Here is a 22,362-nt window from a genome sequence, read left to right on the forward strand (position 1 = left end):
TGTGACTAAGAAGAAAACTATGAAGAACATGAACAGGAAGTGATACAGACTGGAATTTACAGTGGCTGGTGCAAACAGCAGGTTAACTCCACTCAATGTACCTTTAAAATAAATCTTCTCATTTTCTTGCTCTCTCTCTCTTTTTTCAACTGATGCTTGAAAAATTACACTGCACCCAGACTGCACTACATTTCTAGAGAGCAAGAAGTCTGTTCGCGTGAATAAAAGAGGGTACACCAGTATGAAGCAGGAAACGGATGATCAAATGGGCGAAGAGTGTGCTAGATGTTGGAAATGCCTCCAACAAGACTCATGACAGTTTTTTATACTGTGCATTAAAGAAATCTGAATTAACTTATTTTTTTCATTTGTTAGACTGAAGCCTGAAATGAATGTGACCCTGAATAGGGCAAAGCACCTTCTCCTTGAGGGTGCTCAGCACCTTAGAGGATCAGGCCTTATAAATCTTCCCCATCTCTTCACAACATAGATGCAGCCTCAAAACTCTTGCAGACTTCCTCACTTCTGAGCCTCTATGGAACCTTCCGTCCAAGATTTGAGGGATGACTGAGAGCAAGCCAACAGACATTCTCAACATCTGACATAAATGATGAAAAAATAAGCACATATATAGGTCTCAGTCCTGCTCCCACTGAAGTAAATGGCAACACCCCTTTTTGCTTTAATAGGATCAGGTTTGAAGCCCCCACTTTTTAAAAATTGGTATGACTTCAGACTAAGATAAACACAAGGAGATGGGTTTCAGCGACGAGAGTATAAGAGTGACCTAAAAAAAAAAATCACAGCAAGGGGAGCTGCTCTCAACATTGGAGCTAGAAGAGTTAACTCAATAATGCTAGTCTGAATTGCATGCTGAACATTCAAGGAAATTATGTATGTCCTGATAGGAAAGTGGTGTTTTAACATATATATTTAAACAGTGTTCACCTCAATAGTATCTCCATCCCTTAACACTTTAGTGGAATTTTAACAGGCATCAGGATACCAGCTCACTGCAATTTACAACTTGATATTTCTTTTGAAATATGAAGCAGTAGAAGCCAGCTACCTAATGTTTCCTTCAAATGGACTGGATGGACACTTATCGTATGAGCTTGACATTATTTCATTCAACTGGTAACAAATGCTACAATGAAGGCTGTAAAATGGTTTCTACTATAACCCACATTTTTGCATGTTTGTGACTATGAAAAATTCACCTTTATGGATGAACTTCTTTCTGATCAATTTTTATCATTATATTTTTTTAAAGCTAGAACAAAATCCTTCACAAAAAAACAAAAAAGTGACAAAAAATACCATTTTTAACAATTAAAATAATCCTTTTAAAAAGTCTTAGTTACAGTAAGAATATTCTAAATTTTTTTTATAACTTGGCATGGACGTAGTCCTCTTTGAGGACCAGTGGCTTTGATAAATTTGCAGAAAATTTGTTTTAGTTTTTTTTTATGTAGCAAAAGTTATCACTTTAAAACTGTATACTGAGCACATGAAGTGGACCATTTTGTAGGCAAGCGCTAAGCACAAGTGTTTAGTTACTCAAGCGCACAGAGGCTGAGTGCAAGGAGGGTACAATCTCTGATGGAAAAGCTGCAGGGTGTTAGTTCCAAGCCATTTTCCATTTTTCTCTCTCAAATACTATTAAATCAGTTGCACAATACACAATTCAAATCCCAAAAGTCAATGAATGAATTCAGAGTACACATGTAATATTCTCTACCTTTTTCTTGTTAAAAGTATAGCTCAATAATATTCATGTTTCTTCTGTTAAATACATACCATAAACATATACAGGCTTTGCAATGCAACTGAACATGGCTTTTGCAAAAGACGGTTACTCACCTTTGTAACTGTTGTTCTTCGAGATGTGTTGCTCATATCCATTCCAGTTAGGTGTGTGCGCCGCGCGTGCACATTCGTCGGAAAAGTTTTACCCTAGCAACTCAGTGGGCCGGCAGGTCGCCCCCTAGAGAGGCGCCATCATGGCGCTTGATATATACCCCTGCCGGCCCACCCGCTCCTCAATTCCTTCTTGCCGGCTACTCCGACAGTGGGGAAGGAGGGCGGGTGTGGAATGGATATGAGCAACACATCTCGAAGAACAACAGTTACAAAGGTGAGTAACCGTCTTTTCTTCTTCGAGTGATTGCTCATATCCATTCCAGTTAGGTGAATCCCAAGCCTTACGTAGGCGGTGGGGTCAGAGTGAAATGTGGCAGAATGAAAACTGCTGAGCCAGAGGCTACAGCATCTCTTGACTGTTGAACCAGGGCATACTGCGAAGCAAAGGTATGGACTGAGGACCAATGGAGCTGCGCGACAGATCTCGTGGGTAGGAACACGAGCCAGCAAGGCGGCAGATGAGGCCTGAGCCCTGGTAGACTGTATGATGATGTGGCTTGGGGAAATATGAGCCAAATCATAACAAGTGCGGAAGTCCGCCATCACCCAAGATGAGATCCTCTGAGAGGAAAACAAGCAAGCCCTCCCTTTGGCCCGCTACCGTGACAGAGCTGGGGCACCTTACGAAATGGTTCTGGCAGCGCAATATAAATGCGAGCACTCCACAGATGTCCAAGGAGTGCAATGGTTGTGCCCATTGCGTTGAGCTGTGGGTAACATGAAAGGCCGAAACCACCTTAGGGAGGAAAGCCGGGTGCGGTCATAACTGCACCTTGTCTTTGTGAAACCTAGTGTACGGCGGAACCACCGTAAGAGCTCTGAGCTCGGAGACCCGTCTGGCCGATGTAACAGCTACGAGGAAAGTTGTCGTCCAAGACAGGTATAGCAGAGGGCCAGTCGTGAACGGCTCGACTGGGGGAGACATAAGTCTGGTTAAAACTAGGTTGAGGTCCCAGGTTGGGGCTGGGCGGCGCACCCGAGGGTGCAAGCTCTCCAAGCCCTTGAGGGATCTCGAACCCATAGAGCGTGAGAACACGGAACGTCCACCTTAGCCTGGCTGGAAGGTAGAGATGGCTGCTGAGTGTATCCTCAGCGATGATACCGCTAGGTCCTGCCGCTGAAGGCCAGAGGCAGGCCAAATAGAGGGGATCGAGACCTCAGCAGGAGCAAGATCGAGCGTATTGCAGCTGTAGAAGAAACGCTTCCACCTGGCCCGGTACGTTGACCAGGTGGAAGGCTTCCTGTCACCCCGGCTCAGTTACGCAGCAGCCACACCATGAGGCGAAGAGGCTGCAGGTCCGAGTGACGAAGCCTGTCGTTGCCCTGAGTGATGAGGTCTGGGTGGGGTGGCAGGGTAATTGGGTCTGTTATTGACAGGCCGAGCAACGTGGTATATCAGTGCTGCCTGGACCACTCTGGAGTGATCATGATGATGCGCGCTCTGCCCCTGCGGAGTTTGAGCAGGACCTAATGAACCAGTGGGAACAGTGGGAAGGCATAATGGAGTTGGCCTTTCCACGGCATCAGGAATGCGTCCAAGATCGATCCCGAGGAGAGACCTTGGAAGGAGCAGAACATCTGGCATTTTCTGCTCTCGCGGTGAGCGAACAGGTCTATGTGAGGAAACATCTCCGCTTCTGGAAAGCAGAATGCCTCACATGGGGCAGAGTGATCACTCGTAAGACAGGAAAGACCTGCTGAGTCAAAGCGCCAAGACGTTCCGAACGCCTGGGAGAAAGGACGTCACCAGCTCCATCGAGTGGGCCATGCAAAAGTCCCGGAAATGGATGGCCTCCTGACAAAAGGGGGGAGGACCATGTCCTTCCCTGGATATTTATGAAGCACATGGCCGCTGTGTTGGCTGTAAACACCGAGATACAACGGCCTCGCAGCTGCCGCTGGAACCCCTGGCACACCAGGCGGACTACTCTCATTTTTGGGGCATTGATGTGGAATGCCAGCTCCCGAGAAGACCAAAGGCCTTAAGCTCGGAGGTGACCATGAGCACTTGAGCAGAGAGATGACGCGTCTGTCGTCAGGGACAGTGAGGGCTGGGGCGGATGAAACCGCATCCCTGCCCACACCAGGGAGGGAGTTAGCCATCACTCTAGGGAGCCTAAGGTGCTCGAGGGAACGGTGACTACCATGACCATTGGCTCCCTGTCCGGGTGGTACGCCGAGGTGAGCCGGACTTGGAGAGGACGGAGGCGGAGCTTGGCGTGTTTGGTTACAAACTTGCAGGCAACCATGGACCCAGGAGACTGAGATAAGTACGAGCCGAGGTCGTTGGGAAAGCCTGCAGACCTCAGATGATTGTTGCCATCGCCTAAAACCGCAGTTGTGATAAGCAGGCTCCGGCTAGGTAGGAGACCAGGATAGCCCCTAGGAAGTCCAACCTCTGCGTGGGAACCAGAGTGGATTGCTCTATAGTAATCATCAGGCCTTGACCTGTGAATAAGACCGTGACGATGCCCACGCGCTGAGTGGTTTGTGTCTCAGAGTCTCCTCGGATAAGCGAATCGTCCAGATACGGAAAAACGCATATCCGACATCAGCGAAGGTAGGCGGCGACTATGGCCGTAAACCAGAAGTACTGACAGTTGGCTAGAAAGCGGAGGTATCTCCTGTGCGGAGGGAAGATGGCGTTGCGAAAGTACGCGTCCTTCATATCCAGGGCGGCATAGTAGCCCCCAGGAGGCAAGGATGGAATAATGGTTCCCAGGGATACCGTGCGGAACTTCAACCTTATCCTAAACCGGTTGAGTCCGTGCAGGACTAGAAAGGTCTGAGACCTGCGTTCGAGTGGGGGACTAGGGCATAACGGGAATAAAACCCCTTGCCCCTTTCGTCCATCGGCGTCTGCACCTCTTGTACGAGGAATTGCTCGTGAGAGGGGTCCCTGAAGGGGGACAGGGCTGGAACAAATTAGAGGTGGTACCTATGCTTCCACCGTGCGCAGGATCCAGCGATCTGAAATTAACTGGGGCCACGCCAGGAGAAAGCGGGATTGGGATCCCGGCCTGTGACTGGTACACCGCCCTCAGGCGCACCTTGGAAGGTTCGTCTTTGGTCCCAGTGGTAATTGCGAAGGACCTTGATCTTGGCTCTTTAGGGGTCCTGACGTTCGTCTGCGACCACCTTGGCCTCGCCGTTTGCCAAAGTCCTGTCTCTGGCTAGGCACAGAGTATGGAGGCTGGGGACAGAAAGGCCTGCGTTTGGTCGCTGGCATATGCATGCTGAGAGAGCGCATTAGGACCCTATTGTCCATCAGGCTTGGCAGCCTGGGGCTGTCTTTGCCGCGAAAGGCCTTTACCAACAAAGGGTAAATCCTGAATGGCATACTGCAGCTCCGGCCGGAGGTTTGAAACCTGAAGCCATGAGATGCACCTCATGGCGACACCAAAGGCCAGAGTCCTGGCTGCAGAGTCTGCTGCGTCCAACGAGGCCTGGAGGGACGCTCTGGGTACCTTTTTTCCCCCGTCCTCCAAGACGGCAGCGAACTCTTGGCGGGAGTTTTGAGGGAGAAACTCCATAAACTAAACTACCTTCACCCAGGTGCTATAATTATCGCAGCTAAGCAAGGCTTGTTGCTTTGCTACCCAGAGCTGCAGGACCTCTGCAGAGTACACCTGGCGGCCAAACAGGTTCATTCGCCAAGCCTCTTTCGGTTTTGGGGCTGGCGCCCGCCGGCCATCATATCAGAATCGTGGTCCTGAGCATAAGATCTGCGCATGTGGGATGACACGGATGCGTGTCCGGATGGCCATGGAGGTACTAAAAGAAGGCACAGGCAGAGTCTCTGACTCTATCGGACCTTGCCCAACTCGGCACCGGGAACCGGCACCGGGAGGTGTACCGGTACCTGGAACGAGATCCAGACCCGCAACCAGAATGGTGCCTGGAGGTCGACCGAGATCTCGAGGCTCGGGGAGAGGCTACAGGAGTCAAGGTACCTGTCGCGGTGCCGGGAGTCGGAACGGTGCCGATAGCGGGTCGGCGAACGGGATACCGACCGGTGCAGCGAGTGCGACCAGTACCGATGAGGAAAACAGCACCGGGACTGCAAGTGGTGTCGGGCGTGCCGACAGGATCTGGAGTGTCTGCGGGACCGTGATCATGAACGGTGCCACTCTGCTGTGCTGACAGAGGACGGTCACATGAAGATACTGTATTACCAGCACCGGCGGTGCCGGGGTCAGGCAGCATCGACTCTGTCATGGCAATGAGATCCCTCGCCGTTGGTAATGTCTCCGGCGTGGAGGGAACAGCAGGCTCAACCACAGTGCATACTGGGGAGCTGTCAGGCACCGGATTCGACGGCCCTCGTGGGACCGGGATCGACGGTACCGAGGTTGTCAGAGCTTCAGTAGGTGTCGGTGCCGGGCGATCCGAGTTAGATGAGCTGTCTGGCTGTGGTGCCGTCGGCACGGAAGCAGCAGGAGCAATAAGCTCAACCACGGCGCGCGCCGGGGAGCCGTCAGGCACCGGATTCTACGGCCCTTGTGGGACTGGAATCGACGGTGCCGACGTTGTCGGTGCCTCAGAGGTGTCAGTGCCGGGCAATCCGACTTAGACGAGCTCTCTGGCTGCGGTGCCGTTGGCACGGAAGCAGCAGGAGCAGTAGCTCAACCACGGCGCGTGCCGGGGAGCCGTCAGGCACCGGATTCTACGGCCCTTGTGGGACCGGGATCGATGGTGCCGACGTCGTCGGTGCCGCAGCAGGTGTCGGTGCCAGGCGATCCGACTTAGACGAGCTCTCTGGCCGCGGTGCCGTTGGCACGGAAGCAGCAGGAGCAGTAGCTCAACCACGGCGCATGCCGGGGAGCCGTCAGGCACCGGATTCTACGGCCCTTGTGGGACCGGGATCGACGGTGCCGATGTCGTCGGTGCCTCAGCAGGTGTCGGTGCCGGGCGATCCGACTTAGACAAGCTCTCTGGCTGCGGTGCAGTTGGCACGGAAGCAGCAGGAGCAGTAAGCTCTACCACGGCGCGTGCCGGGGAGCTGTCAGGCACCGGATTCAGTGGCCCTGGGGGACTGGAATCGACGGTGCCGATGTCATCGGTGCCTCTGCAGGTGTCGGTGCCGGGCAATCCGACTTAGACGAGCTCTCTGGCTGCGATGCAGGTGGCACGGAAGCAGCAGGAGCAGGGGGCTCAACCATGGCGCGTGCTGGGGAGCCGTCAGGCACCAGCAGGAAGTGTAGGCTCTCTCGACCTCGGAGGAAGGGAGCGGTGCCGAGTCGACTTCGGTGCCGGCGACGGCCGGTGCCGAAAGGCCTTGGCAGTACCGGCAGGGTCCGGTCCCGAGGAGGCGCTTCTGCCAGCCGCTTGATCATCGCTCGGCGCCAAAGGTGGAGGGATAAGTGAAAGTCCCGCTCCTTTTTGTTCTCGGCTTAAAAGCCTTGCAAATGGGGCACTTAGCTGTCAAGTGTGATTCCCTGAGGCACTTCAAACAGGAGTCGTGTGGATCTCCCTTCGGCATCGGCTTCTGGCAGGCCGAGCCCATTTTAAAACCCGGTGAGCCGTGCATGGGCTCCGGCACCGGGTTCATGGAAGGGGCTACTTCCTGAACCCCGCTAACAATTACTAAACTAACTATGTTAGCAAAGAAAAAACGTATAACTATACAAATATATATATAAAAGGATTATAACTGCATAACTATATACGAGAACTACGAGTAGCTAGGGAAGTGGAGGTCAGCTAAGCCGCGCTCCACTGTTCCAACGACCGACACGGGCGGTAAGAAGGAACTGAGGAGCGGGTGGGCCGGCAGGGGTATATATCAAGCGCCATGATGGCGCCACTCTAGGGGGCGACCTGCCGGCCCACTGAGTTGCTAGGGTAAAAGTTTTCCGACGAATGTGCACGCGCGGTGCACACACCTAACTGGAATGGATATGAGCAATCACTCGAAGAAGAATCTTAACTTTTCCATTGTCTGATTTAGTGTAAATTTAACTGTGCAATCTTAACCTAGTTTTTGGCATTTAATAATTGTAATGAAGTTCCCTCATTCACTGTTTTAGATGCTGCTATCCCTCAGTGTAAACTAAATATCTCGCACAGATCTTTATGTCAACAGAAACAGTTCTGTGTAACTAGGAGCACATCTACACTACGGGATTATTCTGATTTTACAAAAACCGTTTTTTAAAACAGATTGCATAAAGTTGAGTGCACACGGCCCACACTAAGCACATTAATTCGGCGGTGTGCGCCCATGTACCGAGGCTAGCGTCGATTTCCAGAGCGTTGCACTGTGGGTAGCTATCCCATAGTTCCGACAGTCTCCCCCGCCCATTGGAATTCTGGGTTGAGATCACAATGCATGATGGAGCAAAAACAGTGTCACGGGTGATTCTGGGTAAATGTCATCACTCAATCCTTCCTCCATGAAAGCAACGGCAGACAATCATTTTGCGCCCTTTTTCCCTGGATTGCCCTGGCAGACGCCATAGCATGGTAACCATGGAGCCCGTTTAGCCTTTTTTCACTGTCACTGTATGTGTACTGGATGCTGCTGACAGACGCGATACTGCAGTGCTACACAGCAGCATTCATTTGCCTTTGCAAGGTAGCAGAGATGGTTACCAGCCCTATTGCACCGTCTGCTGCTTTGGAAATTGGTGATGACGGTTACCAGTCATATTGCACCATCTGCTGCTGTCATGGGTGCTCCTGGCTGGCCTCGCTGAGGTCGGCCTGGGGTGCATGGACAAAACTGGGAATGACTTCCCAGGTCATTCCCTTCTTTATGTTTTGTCTAAAAATACAGTCAGTCCTGCCTAGAATATGGGGCAAGTCTACTAGAGAACCAGAGAGCATAGCCGCTCCAGGTCAGATCCCGCAGAAATGATGAGCTGCATGCCATTCTAGAGGGAGCCCCTGCAACAACCCCACCCGTTGCTTCCCTCCTCCCACACCCCTCCTGGGCTACCGTGGCAGTTATCTCCCCATTTGTCTGATGAAGTAATAAAGAATGCAGGAATAAGAAACACTGACTTCTTAGTGAGATAAAATGAGGGGGAGGCAGCCTCCAGCTGCTATGATATTCCAGGCAGGACATCTCCATTACTCATTAAAGGGGGGGGGATAGGAGCACAGCCTCCTGCTGCTATGATAGTCCACAATCTCCATTAGACATGAAGGGGGGGGGGCGCGGGAGGGGAGCTCAGCCTCCAGCTGCTATGATGAGGACGGTTACCAGCCCAACTGCACCATCTGCCAGGACTGAATCTGCCAGGACTGAATCTCCAGGACACAAAGCTTAAAGAACGGAATGACTGGGGGTCATTCCCATTTTTGCCCAGGTGCCCCCGGCCGACCTCACCGATGCCAGCCAGGAGCACTCACAGGATGACGACGAAGACGGCTATCAGTCATATTGTACTGTACCATCTGCTACCGGGGAGGGGAGTGGAGAGGATGCTGCTGTTTAGCGCTGCAGCACTCCGTCTACCAGCAGCATCCAGTAGACATACAGTGACACTGAAAAGAGGCAAGAAACAATTTTTTTCTCTTTTCTTTGAAGGGGAAAGGGGGGGAGGGGGTAAATTGACGACATATTCCCTGAACCACTGGCGACAATGTTTTTGACCCTTCAGGCATTGGGAGCTCAGACAAGAAGGCAAATGGTTTTCGGAGACTGCAGGAACTGTGAGATAGCTCGAGTCCTCAGTCGCCCCTCCCTCCCTCCATGAGAGTCCATTTGATTCTTTGGCTTTCCGTTACGCTTGTCACACAGGGTTGTGTTGAGTCCCTGCTGTGGCCTCTTGTCTATCATAGCCTGGAGATTTTTTCAAATGCTTTGGCATTTCGTCTTCTGGAACGGAGCTGTGATAGAACAGATTTGTCTCCCCATACAGTGATCAGATCCAGTATCTCCCGTACGGTCCATGCTGGAGCTCTTTTTGGATTTGGGACTGCATCGCCACCCATGCTGATCAGAGCTCCTCGCTGGGCAAACAGGAAATGAAATTCAAAAGTTCACAGGGCTTTTCCTGTCTACTTGGCCAGTGCATCCGAGTTCAGATTGCTTTCCAGAGCGGTCAGAATGGTGCACTGTGGGATACTGCCCAGAGGCCAATACCATCGAATTGCAGCCACGCTAACCCTAATCTGACATGGCAATATCGATTTCAGCGCTACTCCCCTTGTTGGGGAGGAGTACAGAAACCGGTTTAAAGAGCCCTTTATATCAATATAAAGGGCTTCGTTGTGTGGACGGGTGCAGGGTTAAATCGGTTTAATGCTGCTAAATTCAGTATAAACGCGTAGTGTAGACTAGGCCTAGGAGGCAATAGATGGCATTATTAGAATTTTTACATATTTATATATTTTTACTTTGTGCAATCAGTATGTTCAGTGACACTCAAGGCAAAAAGAGACATGTTTCCAAACCTTAAAGCCTTATAATCTAAGGGGTTTCTGTTCTATAAGAGAGGTGAACAGTTTTGGAGCTGCACTGTTTAAATGTAACTTCTTGCTTCTTTATGGCAGATTTTGAAAACAGTATTTTGATGGCATACACTGTGGTCTGCTATCGCTGTGTTTAATAAAAGAAAAAGCACTTAAAATTTTAAATGGAGGTGTAGCTGGTGACACTCACAGGGACGAACCACTCCCTGTCCACTAGTGGGCAGAGCCAGGCTGGACCTGCCCCTTCTGTTGGAAGCAGAGGGGCAGAACAGGAAGTATAATAGGTGGGGCCTCCAGCTCGGTTGGTCCAGAGCCAGGGAAGGAGTTGGATGCCTCTGCCTTGCTGCTGGGCCTCGGGCCAGGGACTGAGCTCTGCCATCCCCTGCCCTGGATGAGGACCCTAAGGGAGGGAAATTGCTGAGGCTGCCATCGGCCAAATACCCCAAGGAGCTGTCGAGACTGCAGCTAGATGAATAACTCAAGGAGCTGCTGGGAATACCAGCTGCCGAGTACCCCGAAGAGACTGAGCACCCACGAGCAACGGAGCCCTGCGAACAAGTAGGGGGTAGGAAGTAGCCCAGGGAAACCAGACATTAGTCTGTCTGTGTTGTCAAAACCAGAGTCAGCGTGTTCTGGCAGGATCCATGCTGACCCAGTGGCAGGACCACTTGCTACTGGTAGGGTCCTGGGCAGGGACGCAGTGGAGTAGGGTGGAGCTGGGCCCCCTACCTCCCTGCTGCCAACTCCACCCCTGGAGTGGCAGCCTCCCCACCATAGGCCAGACACCCTGTCTGTGTTTGCTGTCTGTCCCAGAAAGGGAGCTGGACTAAAGACTGCCAATTGCCCTGCCTCACACCTAGGGGCCAGGTGCCAAGACTTTTTGCTGACACTGTTCTAACTCCCTGGCAACAGACCGTCAGCCGTTAGGTGGCATAGAAGGTGAAGTGGCCTCCTTCAGAGACTGAAAGGGATGACCCACTCTAAGCCATTAAAGGAGGCAATTACAAATCCAGGGTTCATATTTCCATTGACATATCTAATTCAAACAAACAGATAATATGACATGCTAAACAAGAGCTCATTCATCAGGACTTGCTTCCCTCTGCAAGATTACCTTGAAACTAACTCCATGTCTGCAGTGTATTATTTAATTGTTCTATGATATTTATGACTCCTATAGGGATTCACAAAGTTGATTTTACAGACCAGAAAGTGACTGCAGTATCTTTTACCTGGGTGATATCTTCCAGAAGCACTGGATAAATCTTTCCGCTATGCTTAGCCAAATCTTAAGAAATGTATCTGTTCACTTTGCTATCAATTACCACATCCTATTTACATGGAATCCCAACCTGGAATGTGGGAAGATGGGAGAGGCACCAACTACTTAGCTGAAAATGTGAGAAAGTCCTTAGGCTGAACATTATTAAAAATCCTGGACGCGTATGTCTGAATACTTCACATTATACAGAGAATGCCAGCTGAAACTAATCACCAGCAAGAAAAAAAAATTACAGCATTTTATACATTTTGTTTCGTTTTCCTTCCTCCTCACCCCCCACACAGAGTACGCTATCACTGTTGCTTTCACTGTAACATGTAGCAAGCATTTCAATTTGTTCTTTCACACACACAAAAAGTTAGAAAACCTTAGGTAATGAGGAAGTTGGGGACAGATCACCTGTATCAAATGATTCAAAAGGTTTATATTTTACATGATTGTGAATGAAGAAGAGGCATGACTAGACCATAGAACGTATTACTGAAAAACTAATATTGTTGAAAATGAAGGCCTCAGTCATGCCTGGCTTTGCACAGGGAAGATGGAGAGGGTGTAAAGAGCCTTTTCCCTGGCTCATTGCCTAGGGCAAAAATTCTGGGGGGGAAGTACAGGCTGTGCTCCCTGCCAGCTCCCCTATGGCTTCTAACTTCATGGAGGAGGGCAAAGTAGGGTGGCTATAGTTCTCTGACTCATGCCCACAGCAGCCACCAAAGCTTCTCAGAGTTCCAAGGCGAACACACACTCAGACCCTTGAAAAATTATTAGAACAACTGCCACAGCATTTGCTTCTCAGAAATTCTTAGGAGGAGATCCAGTTGCAGGACAGCTCCCCTACCTTTACTCGAGTGCTGGCTGTGGCTTAAAAGCAACAGTCTAGCTCCAAACTTTCTCCCTCTGTAAGACACGGTGCCTGCAACTGTGCTGTACATGAATGGGGCCCTAAACATAGCCAAAAAAACCTCAGCAGCTAAAGGTAGTCATGTTACCTCAAACACTTATTTCTGACAAACAAGAGGTGCTCATTTTGTAAACTGTGCAAAATTAAGGCCCTGATCCCGCAACACCTATGCACATATCACCTATAGTCACATAAATCATCACATTGACTTCACTGGAGCTGCTCATTAGAGTGAAGTTGAAAATAAATATAAATGTTTTCAGAACTGACTATTACGTTAACATTTTCTGAATGCTTTCTCCATGTAAATGTATTGCTCTCAAAATGTAAGATCCAAGTTCTAATTCCAATATGCGGAAATGCACACCACCTCTTACTGTATTGAAAAATTAGCATTGCACTTGTGTGTGGAAAGGTAGCAATTTTTTCAAGGCATGTGGTGATTTATGCTTATGCATCTGAGATTAGACTCTAGTCCTGCACTCGGTCTTTCAGAAGCTGGAAGGTTAGTTCTCCAACACAACCCTTCAAAGGTTAAGATACAGATGGCAGACAGAAGAAAGTTACAGAAACCAAAATCAGTCATGCCAGAACTTTCAAAATCAACATTTTCACACAGGTATTCGCAAAACTAAGATAATATGTACTATGGTTTCCTTTACACGTTCACGGTTTATGTGCATTTTTTATGTTATAAAAATCTTCTCAAATAATAGTTTTCCGATGAGTGATACAATGGTCCTGGCTGCGCAGAATAGCTTTGGTTTGGTTAAAACAGGCGACAATGCTCTGTGTACTCACCAAAAAAGGCTGTAGGATATTTAAAGTAAGTGCACCTATCAGCTTTTTTTTAAAAATACATACTACTTATTTTTAATCACTTTTTCTGTAGGAGTTTTAATTAAATATAAAATAAACATACCTGTGTTCTGTGAGAACATTTACTGCTGACGGGTGGTTGGCACAGTATGCAAGGTATAAGTTTTTCATTTGTGGCATTAAATTTAGAAAGCATCCTCCAACCCTCTGCTGAGCTTCAGGCAACCTAAAGTAAGCAACATAAAGGAAGATTAAATTATAGTAACACTATCAAGACAAAACCAAAGACTTAAGCAGCAAGAACATGTTACACTTTGAGAAATGTGACCTCAACCCACTTCATTTAAAATTACTCTACAACCATCAGTCTATCCTAGAATCAGTAACTACAAATATCTTCCTCTCCCACTGCTTCTGCCCTGTAATCTCCATATCCTGCTATGCAATGCTATGTCACTATACTGAAGGCAGAATGTATAGTGACACTTAAAATTAAGGCTACGATTTAGTCATGGGTATTTTTAGTAAAAGTCATGGACAGGTCACAGGCAATAATCAAAAAGTCCCAGGCTGGTGACCTGTCCATGACTTTTACTAAAAATACCCCTAATTAAATCTTAGGTGCTGGGGTGTGTTATGTTGTGTGTGTGCGCGCGCATGCTTCTGGGGATGCTGCTGATCTGGGGGGGGGGGGGGAGGAGGGGAGGGGCACTCCAGGCCCCCCCAGCTGCTGGGGTGGGGGAATGGCCCAGGGCCCTTCTACCACTGCTACTGCTCTGGGCTGGGGGTGGCCAGGGGCCCTGCCACTGCTGCAATCCATGCTGGAATCTGTGACCTCACATGAAAGACTCGCAGCCTTACTTATCACTAAAGGTAGTCTTTGGTGGAATCTTCACATCAAAGTTGTACTGGTATGATAATGCTGATCAATGTTTTGTCAGTATTGTTATATTTGGACAAGCCCTAGTATGGATGTAGCTATATCAGCATAAAAGGTACCTTACACCCAGTGGAATAGTTATACTAGTATAAAGCACCTTTACACAGACATAACTGCGTTTACACTAGGGGGGTTGTACTGCTTTAACAACAAGTTGTAAAGTGGTACAAATTTCCAGGTCCGCCCAGAGGGGGGGGCAAGTGGGGCAATTTGTCCCAGGCCCCAGGCCCTGCAGGGCCCCCCACGAGAATATAGTATTCTATAGTATTGCAACTTTTTTTTATGGAAGGGGCTCCCGAAATTGCTTTGCCCCAGGCCCCCTGAATCGTCTGGGCGGCCCTAAAACTTTCTATTGTAGTTAAGGCCTTTGTCAGTTGCTCATAAACCTTTTCAATCGTTTATTTTTTAGGCTGGAATTTCCCATGTTTGGTTTCTGTGTGAGGGTGAATTTTGCTGAAAAGTTTCAACAAAAACAATTTAGCCATTTTTAAAAGAGATTTTTTTTTTAATTGCTTTAGCCTCAGCATGGGCAACAAAGCTGAAATTTGTCAGGGAGTCAGCCCTTTAGGAAGAAAATTGCTTTTCACAATGTCTTGGTCAAGATCTGTTTAGATATGTCAGAGAGATATAACAGGTATATCACATACAGGCATAATACACTTTTAATAACTTTTTTGCATAATTCTCTCTCAAATTTCTATTAGCAAGGGGCTGGAGTGTACATGCCTTGAAGTTAACCGTGTATATTTGGGGTAACCCAGTGAAGAATCAGGCCCTGACTTCTAATAATGCATACACACAAAGGGGGCACAGTTAAGGTTGTGTGGGTAATCTTATCTTTGTCACTTCCTTACTCTGAATATTTCACTTCACAATATAAATATCCATTAGTTTGATCCCTGGAAAATATTAATGGGCAACAGAATAATTATACTAACTCCCTTTCAACTGTAAAGTCATTTCAATTTGAGGAAATAGACATTGATGGGAATTAGAGGGGAAGAGTCCAAATTCACCAGTTCAATTTCTTTTTTCCTTCACTAACTGCCAGCAAGCCTGCTTGCAATAATAATAATAATATAACAATTTACATCCTTCCTAAAAAATACATTTTATTGACAGGCATGTGTTATTATTCTGGGAGAAAATGATATACTTTCAATTTAAAAAAAAAGTTGGAAAATTAAATTTTGTCTCAACTAGAAAACTGACCTGTTGGAAGTGGTTGTCAAAATAAATTGGTTTCACCTGAACTGGTGCTAAAAACTTTACTGATACTGTTGATGGGGTAAAATTTTTCATCATCATTACAAGATGTGCTTGCTCTTGACACTTAAGTTCACTTCTTCCAGCAGTCTCCTCATCAATATTCTTCCATTTCCCTGAACAATTACTGAGAAAAGTGTCTTCCCCTGAATTGTACACCTTGTCTCGCTCAGCTTGTAAACTCTTTAAGACATGTTCTTTGCTCCAATCTAACATGCTGTGTAAGTTTACAGCACTACGGGGAAAAATTTAAACTAAAATACAATACGGTTACTGTATGGCTCTTTAATCAGAGTGAAATGAATAGTCTGCAACCCTTTTCCTCTGGCTATATATTCTGCAGCTTTTTAAAAATATCAGTGAAATGGAACACAATGTTAACATTCAGAATTTCCTATTACCCCAAAGCAACACAGGCTCTCTGGTAAGCATTAGGAAAACGACCCATTATTAACATTTGGCCCAGTACTGACAATAGTTTAACAGCTAGCATAGAGAGAACATCATTTTCACCAAACCTCAAAAATGTTTTCTGTAATGGTGCTAAAAACAATTTTGTCCTATCAACAGAAGCAGTTAAAACACTTTCAGCAGCAGGTAAGAAGCCTGTTTCTGAAAATAGTGATCAGCAGTGGGTCACCTTCCTGGTGTTAGAAGTAACATCCCAATCCTGCTATGGAAGATAACATATACCACAAACCCCCGAACATTTACATTTACATACACATAGACACGCACACACACACTTCTCAGAGTATGGCTTTAATGATAACTAAACACTACAAATGTACTACAGCTTAACCAGTGTTTCTCAAATTTTTGAAAATTGACCCCTCCTTTACGAAAAGAAAACCAACTGCGTCCAATTTCAGGGCCACTGTGGGGAGTTAAAAATCCAGTCCTAAAAAAGCAGTTACCCAGATTGAAATGTGTAGATCTGTATAGTATATGTTAACTACTTCACTTCTTATCAAAGCAATGTAGACATTAAAAGTCTTAAGACTGGCATGTGAGCTAACACCCCCTAAATGAATGGAGCTGTTATTTCAGGCATTCTGCAAGCTCCGTAAGATGCAGCTGCATAAGCTGCACTCAGTTCACATTTTTAAGTTTTTTTTCCCACAGCCATAACCACCTGAGACTGAACCTATTTAAACAGAAAAACAAAAACTTCTGACTGTCACAGATCCTAGTGAGCCCCCATTCCTGACCATCCACTAGCAGGAACACAGTTGGTGCTGATGATGGAACCCATGTATTTGGTGTGTTATTACTACTTCAAGCCAGGAGGTGCAGCAGCAACCCCAGCACCAGTTCCAGCACCAGCGCCTACCAAGACTGCTGTGATGGGAATCCAAGCCTCTGCCACTCTGGATCTCTAAGATCTTGGAGCCTGGACAGAGCCCAACCACTGCCTTAAACAGGCAGTTCCCCAGTCGGACTCCCTGCCACCATGGAGGGCGGCGGAAAATGCTGGGGGGGCAGGCGCAGCAGAAGGACAGAGCGCTCCCCTACCGGTAATGTGCGGCGGGGAGAGCGTGGTGGCCCCGGGCTGGGTGTGTGGGGGTTGCTGGGGGTGGGACTGGGATGAATGACCGATCATGTGACTTTCCCTTTAGATTGCCCCCCCCGCATGGGGAGGCACCATTCTTCTGTGGCGGGGTGCACTCAGGGAGGGGGCAGGGTGGGAAGAGGCAGGGTGGGGTTTTAGGGGAAGGGGTTGAGTGGGGATAGGGCCGGGGACAGAGTGGGGGGTGGAGCACCCTCGGAAAATCAGAAAGTTGGCGCCTGTGCTTCAGACTTCCTGGTATTTAAAAACACACCCCTCTCCCAGAACTGCACCCCAAAGGTGGCAAGTTTCAGGTTTACAGCTGAACTCTCTCAGGTGTACCTAGCAGTTGGTGAGGCACAGAGCACACACACTTTGCCCAGTTTATGCTCTTTGTATCCTTACTCATGTAAAGCACAAGATAGTACAAAGCATACAGTAAAATCAACGTCTGAAATCATAAAACATCCCTCACTTCCTACTTCATCCTTCCCTTGTGCAACCATCCAGGTCCAGAAAGACAGCCAGTGTCCTCTACCCCTTTGCCTACATACACTGCCCCTGCTGTGCCTCCCTCACCTTAATCTGGTACAAAATGGCTCTCTCCCCTAGTTCCGTTCTCCCTTAATACACTTCTGCTTCTTTCATTCTGCCTCCTGGTAACTTTCCACTGCTTCCAAATCCCCTTCTCTTCAGACAAGAGGAGGAAGCATTTTTTCCCAGATAGAACAAACCCACTGTCCCAACCTGTTTTATTCTGAACAGCCCATCCTTGTGGGCTGGTCCCCCACTATTGTCTCTGGCCAGGCAGAAGCAGGACACAACCTTGCTAATTCATGGCTCATCCACATCCTTACAGGCTTTCCATTACAGTAAGTTCATGATGCAATTTCATAAAGTCATGCACAGTTCAAAAGTGGTACAGATAGTACCCCGAACAGTCACGACGACTTCGGAGGATAACTGAAGCGCCTGTCTGCCCTCCTCAGCTAGCTTTTGGGGGAAAGGGGTGCATCCCTCAACCGTTTAAAGAAACAACAGCTGTTCTTGTGGATTTCCTTGCAGCACTTTTTCTGTCTGGACCCACGTTTCCTCTAATACTTCTAATCTAGAGTTAATTGAACACATCTGATCACAAGCACCAACTTCGATTTTTCTGGGTGGGTGCCCCAGCCCCCTTCCACCCCAAAGACCCACCCCCACTTCGCCCTTTCCCCTAAGGGCCCACTCCAGCTCTGCCTCTTCCTGCCCCTCTCCCCAGCGCCTCACACTGCCACCAAACAGCTGATCAGCGGGTGGCTGGCGAGTGCCGAGCATCAATTATTTTTTTTCTGTGAGTATACCAGCCCCAAAGCACTCCTATGCAGCTCCTATGCATCTGATCTAACCTCAGACTGCTCAGCAAAAATCTCAAAGCACCTAATACCAAGATGACTCAATAGCAGAGTTCTGCATCCTCGTGGGAGTACAAGCATATGTCACCCTGTTAGCATCCTATGTGAATTTGTGATAATGTAAAAACATTCCATTTAAGGTATGGTAGTTAAATAGAAAATAATATAAAAACAATTATATATAAACTTGGTGGGGTGGGAGGAAGGATGCAAATAGATAACAACTTTTGGAATATTATGAGGGGAATATGTTCAAAAGTAGTAGCCTTCGGGATTATCTACACTGCCCCACAACTCCCCCAAGTGGACACTGCAGGTGCAAACTAGACGGTTCCTTGTTCGCGTTAACATAGTTCTGACTGAAGATGACTTTCTTAATAAGAGGGTCATACCGTTAATATGAGTAAAATCAACATTCCTATCCAAGTATAAGGACATACAGTGAAGCAACAAAAATAATCAGAACTACAGCATAATTTTTTTCACATTATTTCAAAGCCACATAGGCTTGGTCTTCACCAGGAAACTGACATGCCACTAACAATGTTTTTAGGCAACAGGCCACCCCTCATCCCCTGAATTGCTGCTGAAAAAGGATTTCTCTGTCTCTCTTAATATTGTTTTCTGTTTAACTGATACATTTTTGATAATTTTTCCACACAGCAATATCAAATTACTTGTACCTTCCCCTTACACATTCTGTACTTTTACCAAAAGACCATTAAATTATTCTCTACTGTACATTTTTAGAAGCACTGTAATATTAGACTATTCATTCCCCATCGACATGAGCTAATTAACACACAACACACTATATGAGGCAGTTGGTAACCCATTTCCTTTCACTTTTCTAGCTCATGCATCAGTCATTAATATTTTTCTATTATTTTGCAGGAGCAATGAATGCATTAACTATTGTAATGAGCATGTCATTTTTATCTCCTTTAGCTGAAGAACAACGGTTAATATCTGTCACCACATCGCATGAAGCTATTAGCAATTAACATGTTCAAATCCAATAAAGATGATAGTTATTTTACATAATTTATTCTGAAGTTGACATTCCATCAGTATTCTCATATTTTTGCTATTGTAATTAAAAAGCAATTACAGGAATTAAAAATGCTCAACAGATGTATGTATATAACATACACACAAATGACTTTAGAAATGACAATTTTTCTCTGCTAGTAAAGTTACAGTTAAGGGTCTGACAATATATCCATTATAAATGACAGTGTTAAGGTTTTTGATTTTGGTTTTTTTTAGCTCTATGAAGTTTCAAGATGACACTTAAAAATTATATTAAGTCTCAGACCAACAGCTAGTCTATTTTCAGATAAATTTTTAATTAAAGTAGTGTGACAGTGAGTTATAAGAGGACAAAAAACGTGTATTTACTCTGCATATGGAATTATAAGGTCTGTAATACACAACCCGCATTGTTGCACATTTACTATACAAGCTGACATATGAATGTATCTGTAGATTACTGTTATTCATTTTGATATATATATATAAGGACTAGCCTCAATGATATTACTTAGGTTTCAAATGGAACACTATTGCCTGAGTTTTTGAAAATATACTGACTAGAAGTGCGATATGCACTCGATCAGTCACAATCTTTTCATGAGTCTGGACACCCAGGACCATGAGCTATATCTAAGACTAGACTAGCAGCCAACATAGAAAGTAATATTAGTATTATATAACACTAAATCCTATATTTTGCAGAAGGCTGGACCTAAATTCTGCTGCAAGGACCCTGGGATACAGCAATACTCTAGTGAAGATCTTAGAAACATGGTAGCTTCAGACACATTTTTTAAAATTTAGTTTTTTATAGAATTCAATATAACAATAAATATAACCAGTACTGCAGACCCATTGTTATTAATTTATGCTGTCCCCACATTTTCAGTTTTCGAAACACCACAGCACATCTCTGCTTCCCTCTTATCAGCAGAGAGAGGTAAGCCTCTACCTCGATATAACGCTGTCCTCGGGAGCCAAAAAATCTTACTGCGTTATAGGTGAAACCGTGTTATATCGCACTTACTTTGATCCACTGGAGTGCGTGGTCCCCCCTCCTCCCCGGAGCACTGCTTTACAGCGTTATATCTGAATTCATGTTATATTGGGTCGCGTTATATCGGGGTAGAGGTGTACCTAGAATTGTCCTGTACAAGATGTCAGAGGAAAGCTGGAGGTTTTGGCAATTGAGTAAGGCTGTTGGCACTCGAGGATGCTGTTTGGGATAGTGGAATAAACACATTAACTCAGAGGTCCCCAAACTGTGTCCCCAGGGGGCACAGAGGAACATCTGACAGAGTGTGGCAGGGTCTAGGCCAGCTCCTATGGGCCCTGCTCTGCCCCTAGCTCTGCTCTGGTCCTGCACCCAGCCGCGTCCCCGGCTCCTAGCCCTGTTCCCAGCTTCGGCTGCTGGCTGCGGCTCCGTTACTGGCCCAGGGCCAAGGCTGGGGGCAGGGCCGAGGGCAAAACCCCACCTGGCTGCAGGTCCAGCTGCCAGCCCCCACCACAGCCTCAGACCCACCCCCAGCTGCGGCCCCAGCCTCAGCCCCCCTACCTCTGTCCAGAACCCCCTCCCTCCACAGGTAAAGGGGGAAGCGACCCTCAAAAGTTTGGGGACCACTGCATTAAGTGGATGTTGATGTTTATAGTGTTATGTTTAGGTTTCACAATTAACAACTCATTGAGAGAAATGTAGAGAGGCATTTCACACTGCTCCAAGCTATTGTTTTAGGCTGCCTACAAACTCAGGAAGAACTCTATTAGTTTACAATTCAATTCACATTTTCAAGGTTTTCTTCATGACCATGAGAAGGTTTCAGTTAAAGCCATCCCTCTTCAACCACCACCCTTGCTGGTCCCTTTACTTCCCTCTCCCTCTCCCTCTCCCTCTCTCTCTCTCCCTCTCTCCCTCCCTCCCTCACACAAAGTTAAGTGTATTTCAGAGATAGTTTGTGGATCTCTCTCAGCTCCACCCAATAATCATATTCTCGCTTCCCTTACATATTATTTAATGAAACGAAAATGAGACGACAGGCTGGGCAAAATCTGTAGAGACAGAATAGTTTAACTTAATTTAAATCTAGCACTAGGAAGAGTCCTGAGGTGTAGGTTTGTTAGGATCTCTTCAAATACTGCACTTTACTGTCACTTACCTGAAGAGAGAAGCAACCCTAAAAGAATTTGTCTGATGGCACCAACTGCCCAGGCAGCCAGACAAGAAATGTCTGTGGGGCACCACATTGCCTATGCTGTAATATAAGTGTCTGGAGGCAAGTTTAAGGAGGACAAACCTTCTATAGAACACAAGAGAAACTTCCAGAACGCTGCAAACAAAAAACAAATTACCCTGCAAAGATTAGGTTCCGAACCACTAGAGATTTTTCCATGCTAAAAAATCCTACAACAAACCACAACTTTATCAAGCGGCTAAGGCGTGTGTGTTCTGTAATAATCTAATTTACACCAGTAGCAAGATTAAACAAGTTAGACGGAAAGATGCCTGAAAAGACGCCTAACAATGCACTGGAAAATATCTGTTGTTGAGATACAATGAACCTTTTGCAAGCAACTCAAAGGGCAGAAAAAAAATGACCCTACTTGAAAAGAGGAAGTGATAGTCAATTTATTTCCATTCTCATGCATGTCAATATGTCACATTATTTAGGCTCGCAATACTATAACATAAAAGCTATTTAAAATTTCTGGCAGAGTGTCTGCATTTGGTCATTTGTGTACATCACGTTTTCATTGTACACTGCAACACAAAGTGCCTGAACGATGAAACCTTAAGGTCCCTGCCAAAAAATAAAATGGTAAACCTATTTTGAGCCTAGA

General features: G+C 46.8%; 1 protein-coding gene across 5 annotated transcripts in view; it reads right to left on the reverse strand.

The window, feature by feature from the left end:
• Nucleotides 1–22,362, reverse strand: part of ARHGEF7 (Rho guanine nucleotide exchange factor 7) — a 228,893-nt gene that overhangs the window by 68,523 nt on the left and 138,008 nt on the right. For all 5 annotated transcript variants that reach the window (XM_050948141.1, XM_050948175.1, XM_050948144.1 and 2 more), the window contains exon 9: nt 13,447–13,569. In XM_050948141.1, the coding sequence (XP_050804098.1) occupies nt 13,447–13,569 (123 nt within the window). The remainder of the gene's footprint in view (nt 1–13,446; nt 13,570–22,362) is intronic.

This window comes from Gopherus flavomarginatus, chromosome 1 (genome assembly GCF_025201925.1).
Source record: "Gopherus flavomarginatus isolate rGopFla2 chromosome 1, rGopFla2.mat.asm, whole genome shotgun sequence".
In the NCBI taxonomy this organism is placed as follows: domain Eukaryota; kingdom Metazoa; phylum Chordata; order Testudines; family Testudinidae; genus Gopherus; species Gopherus flavomarginatus.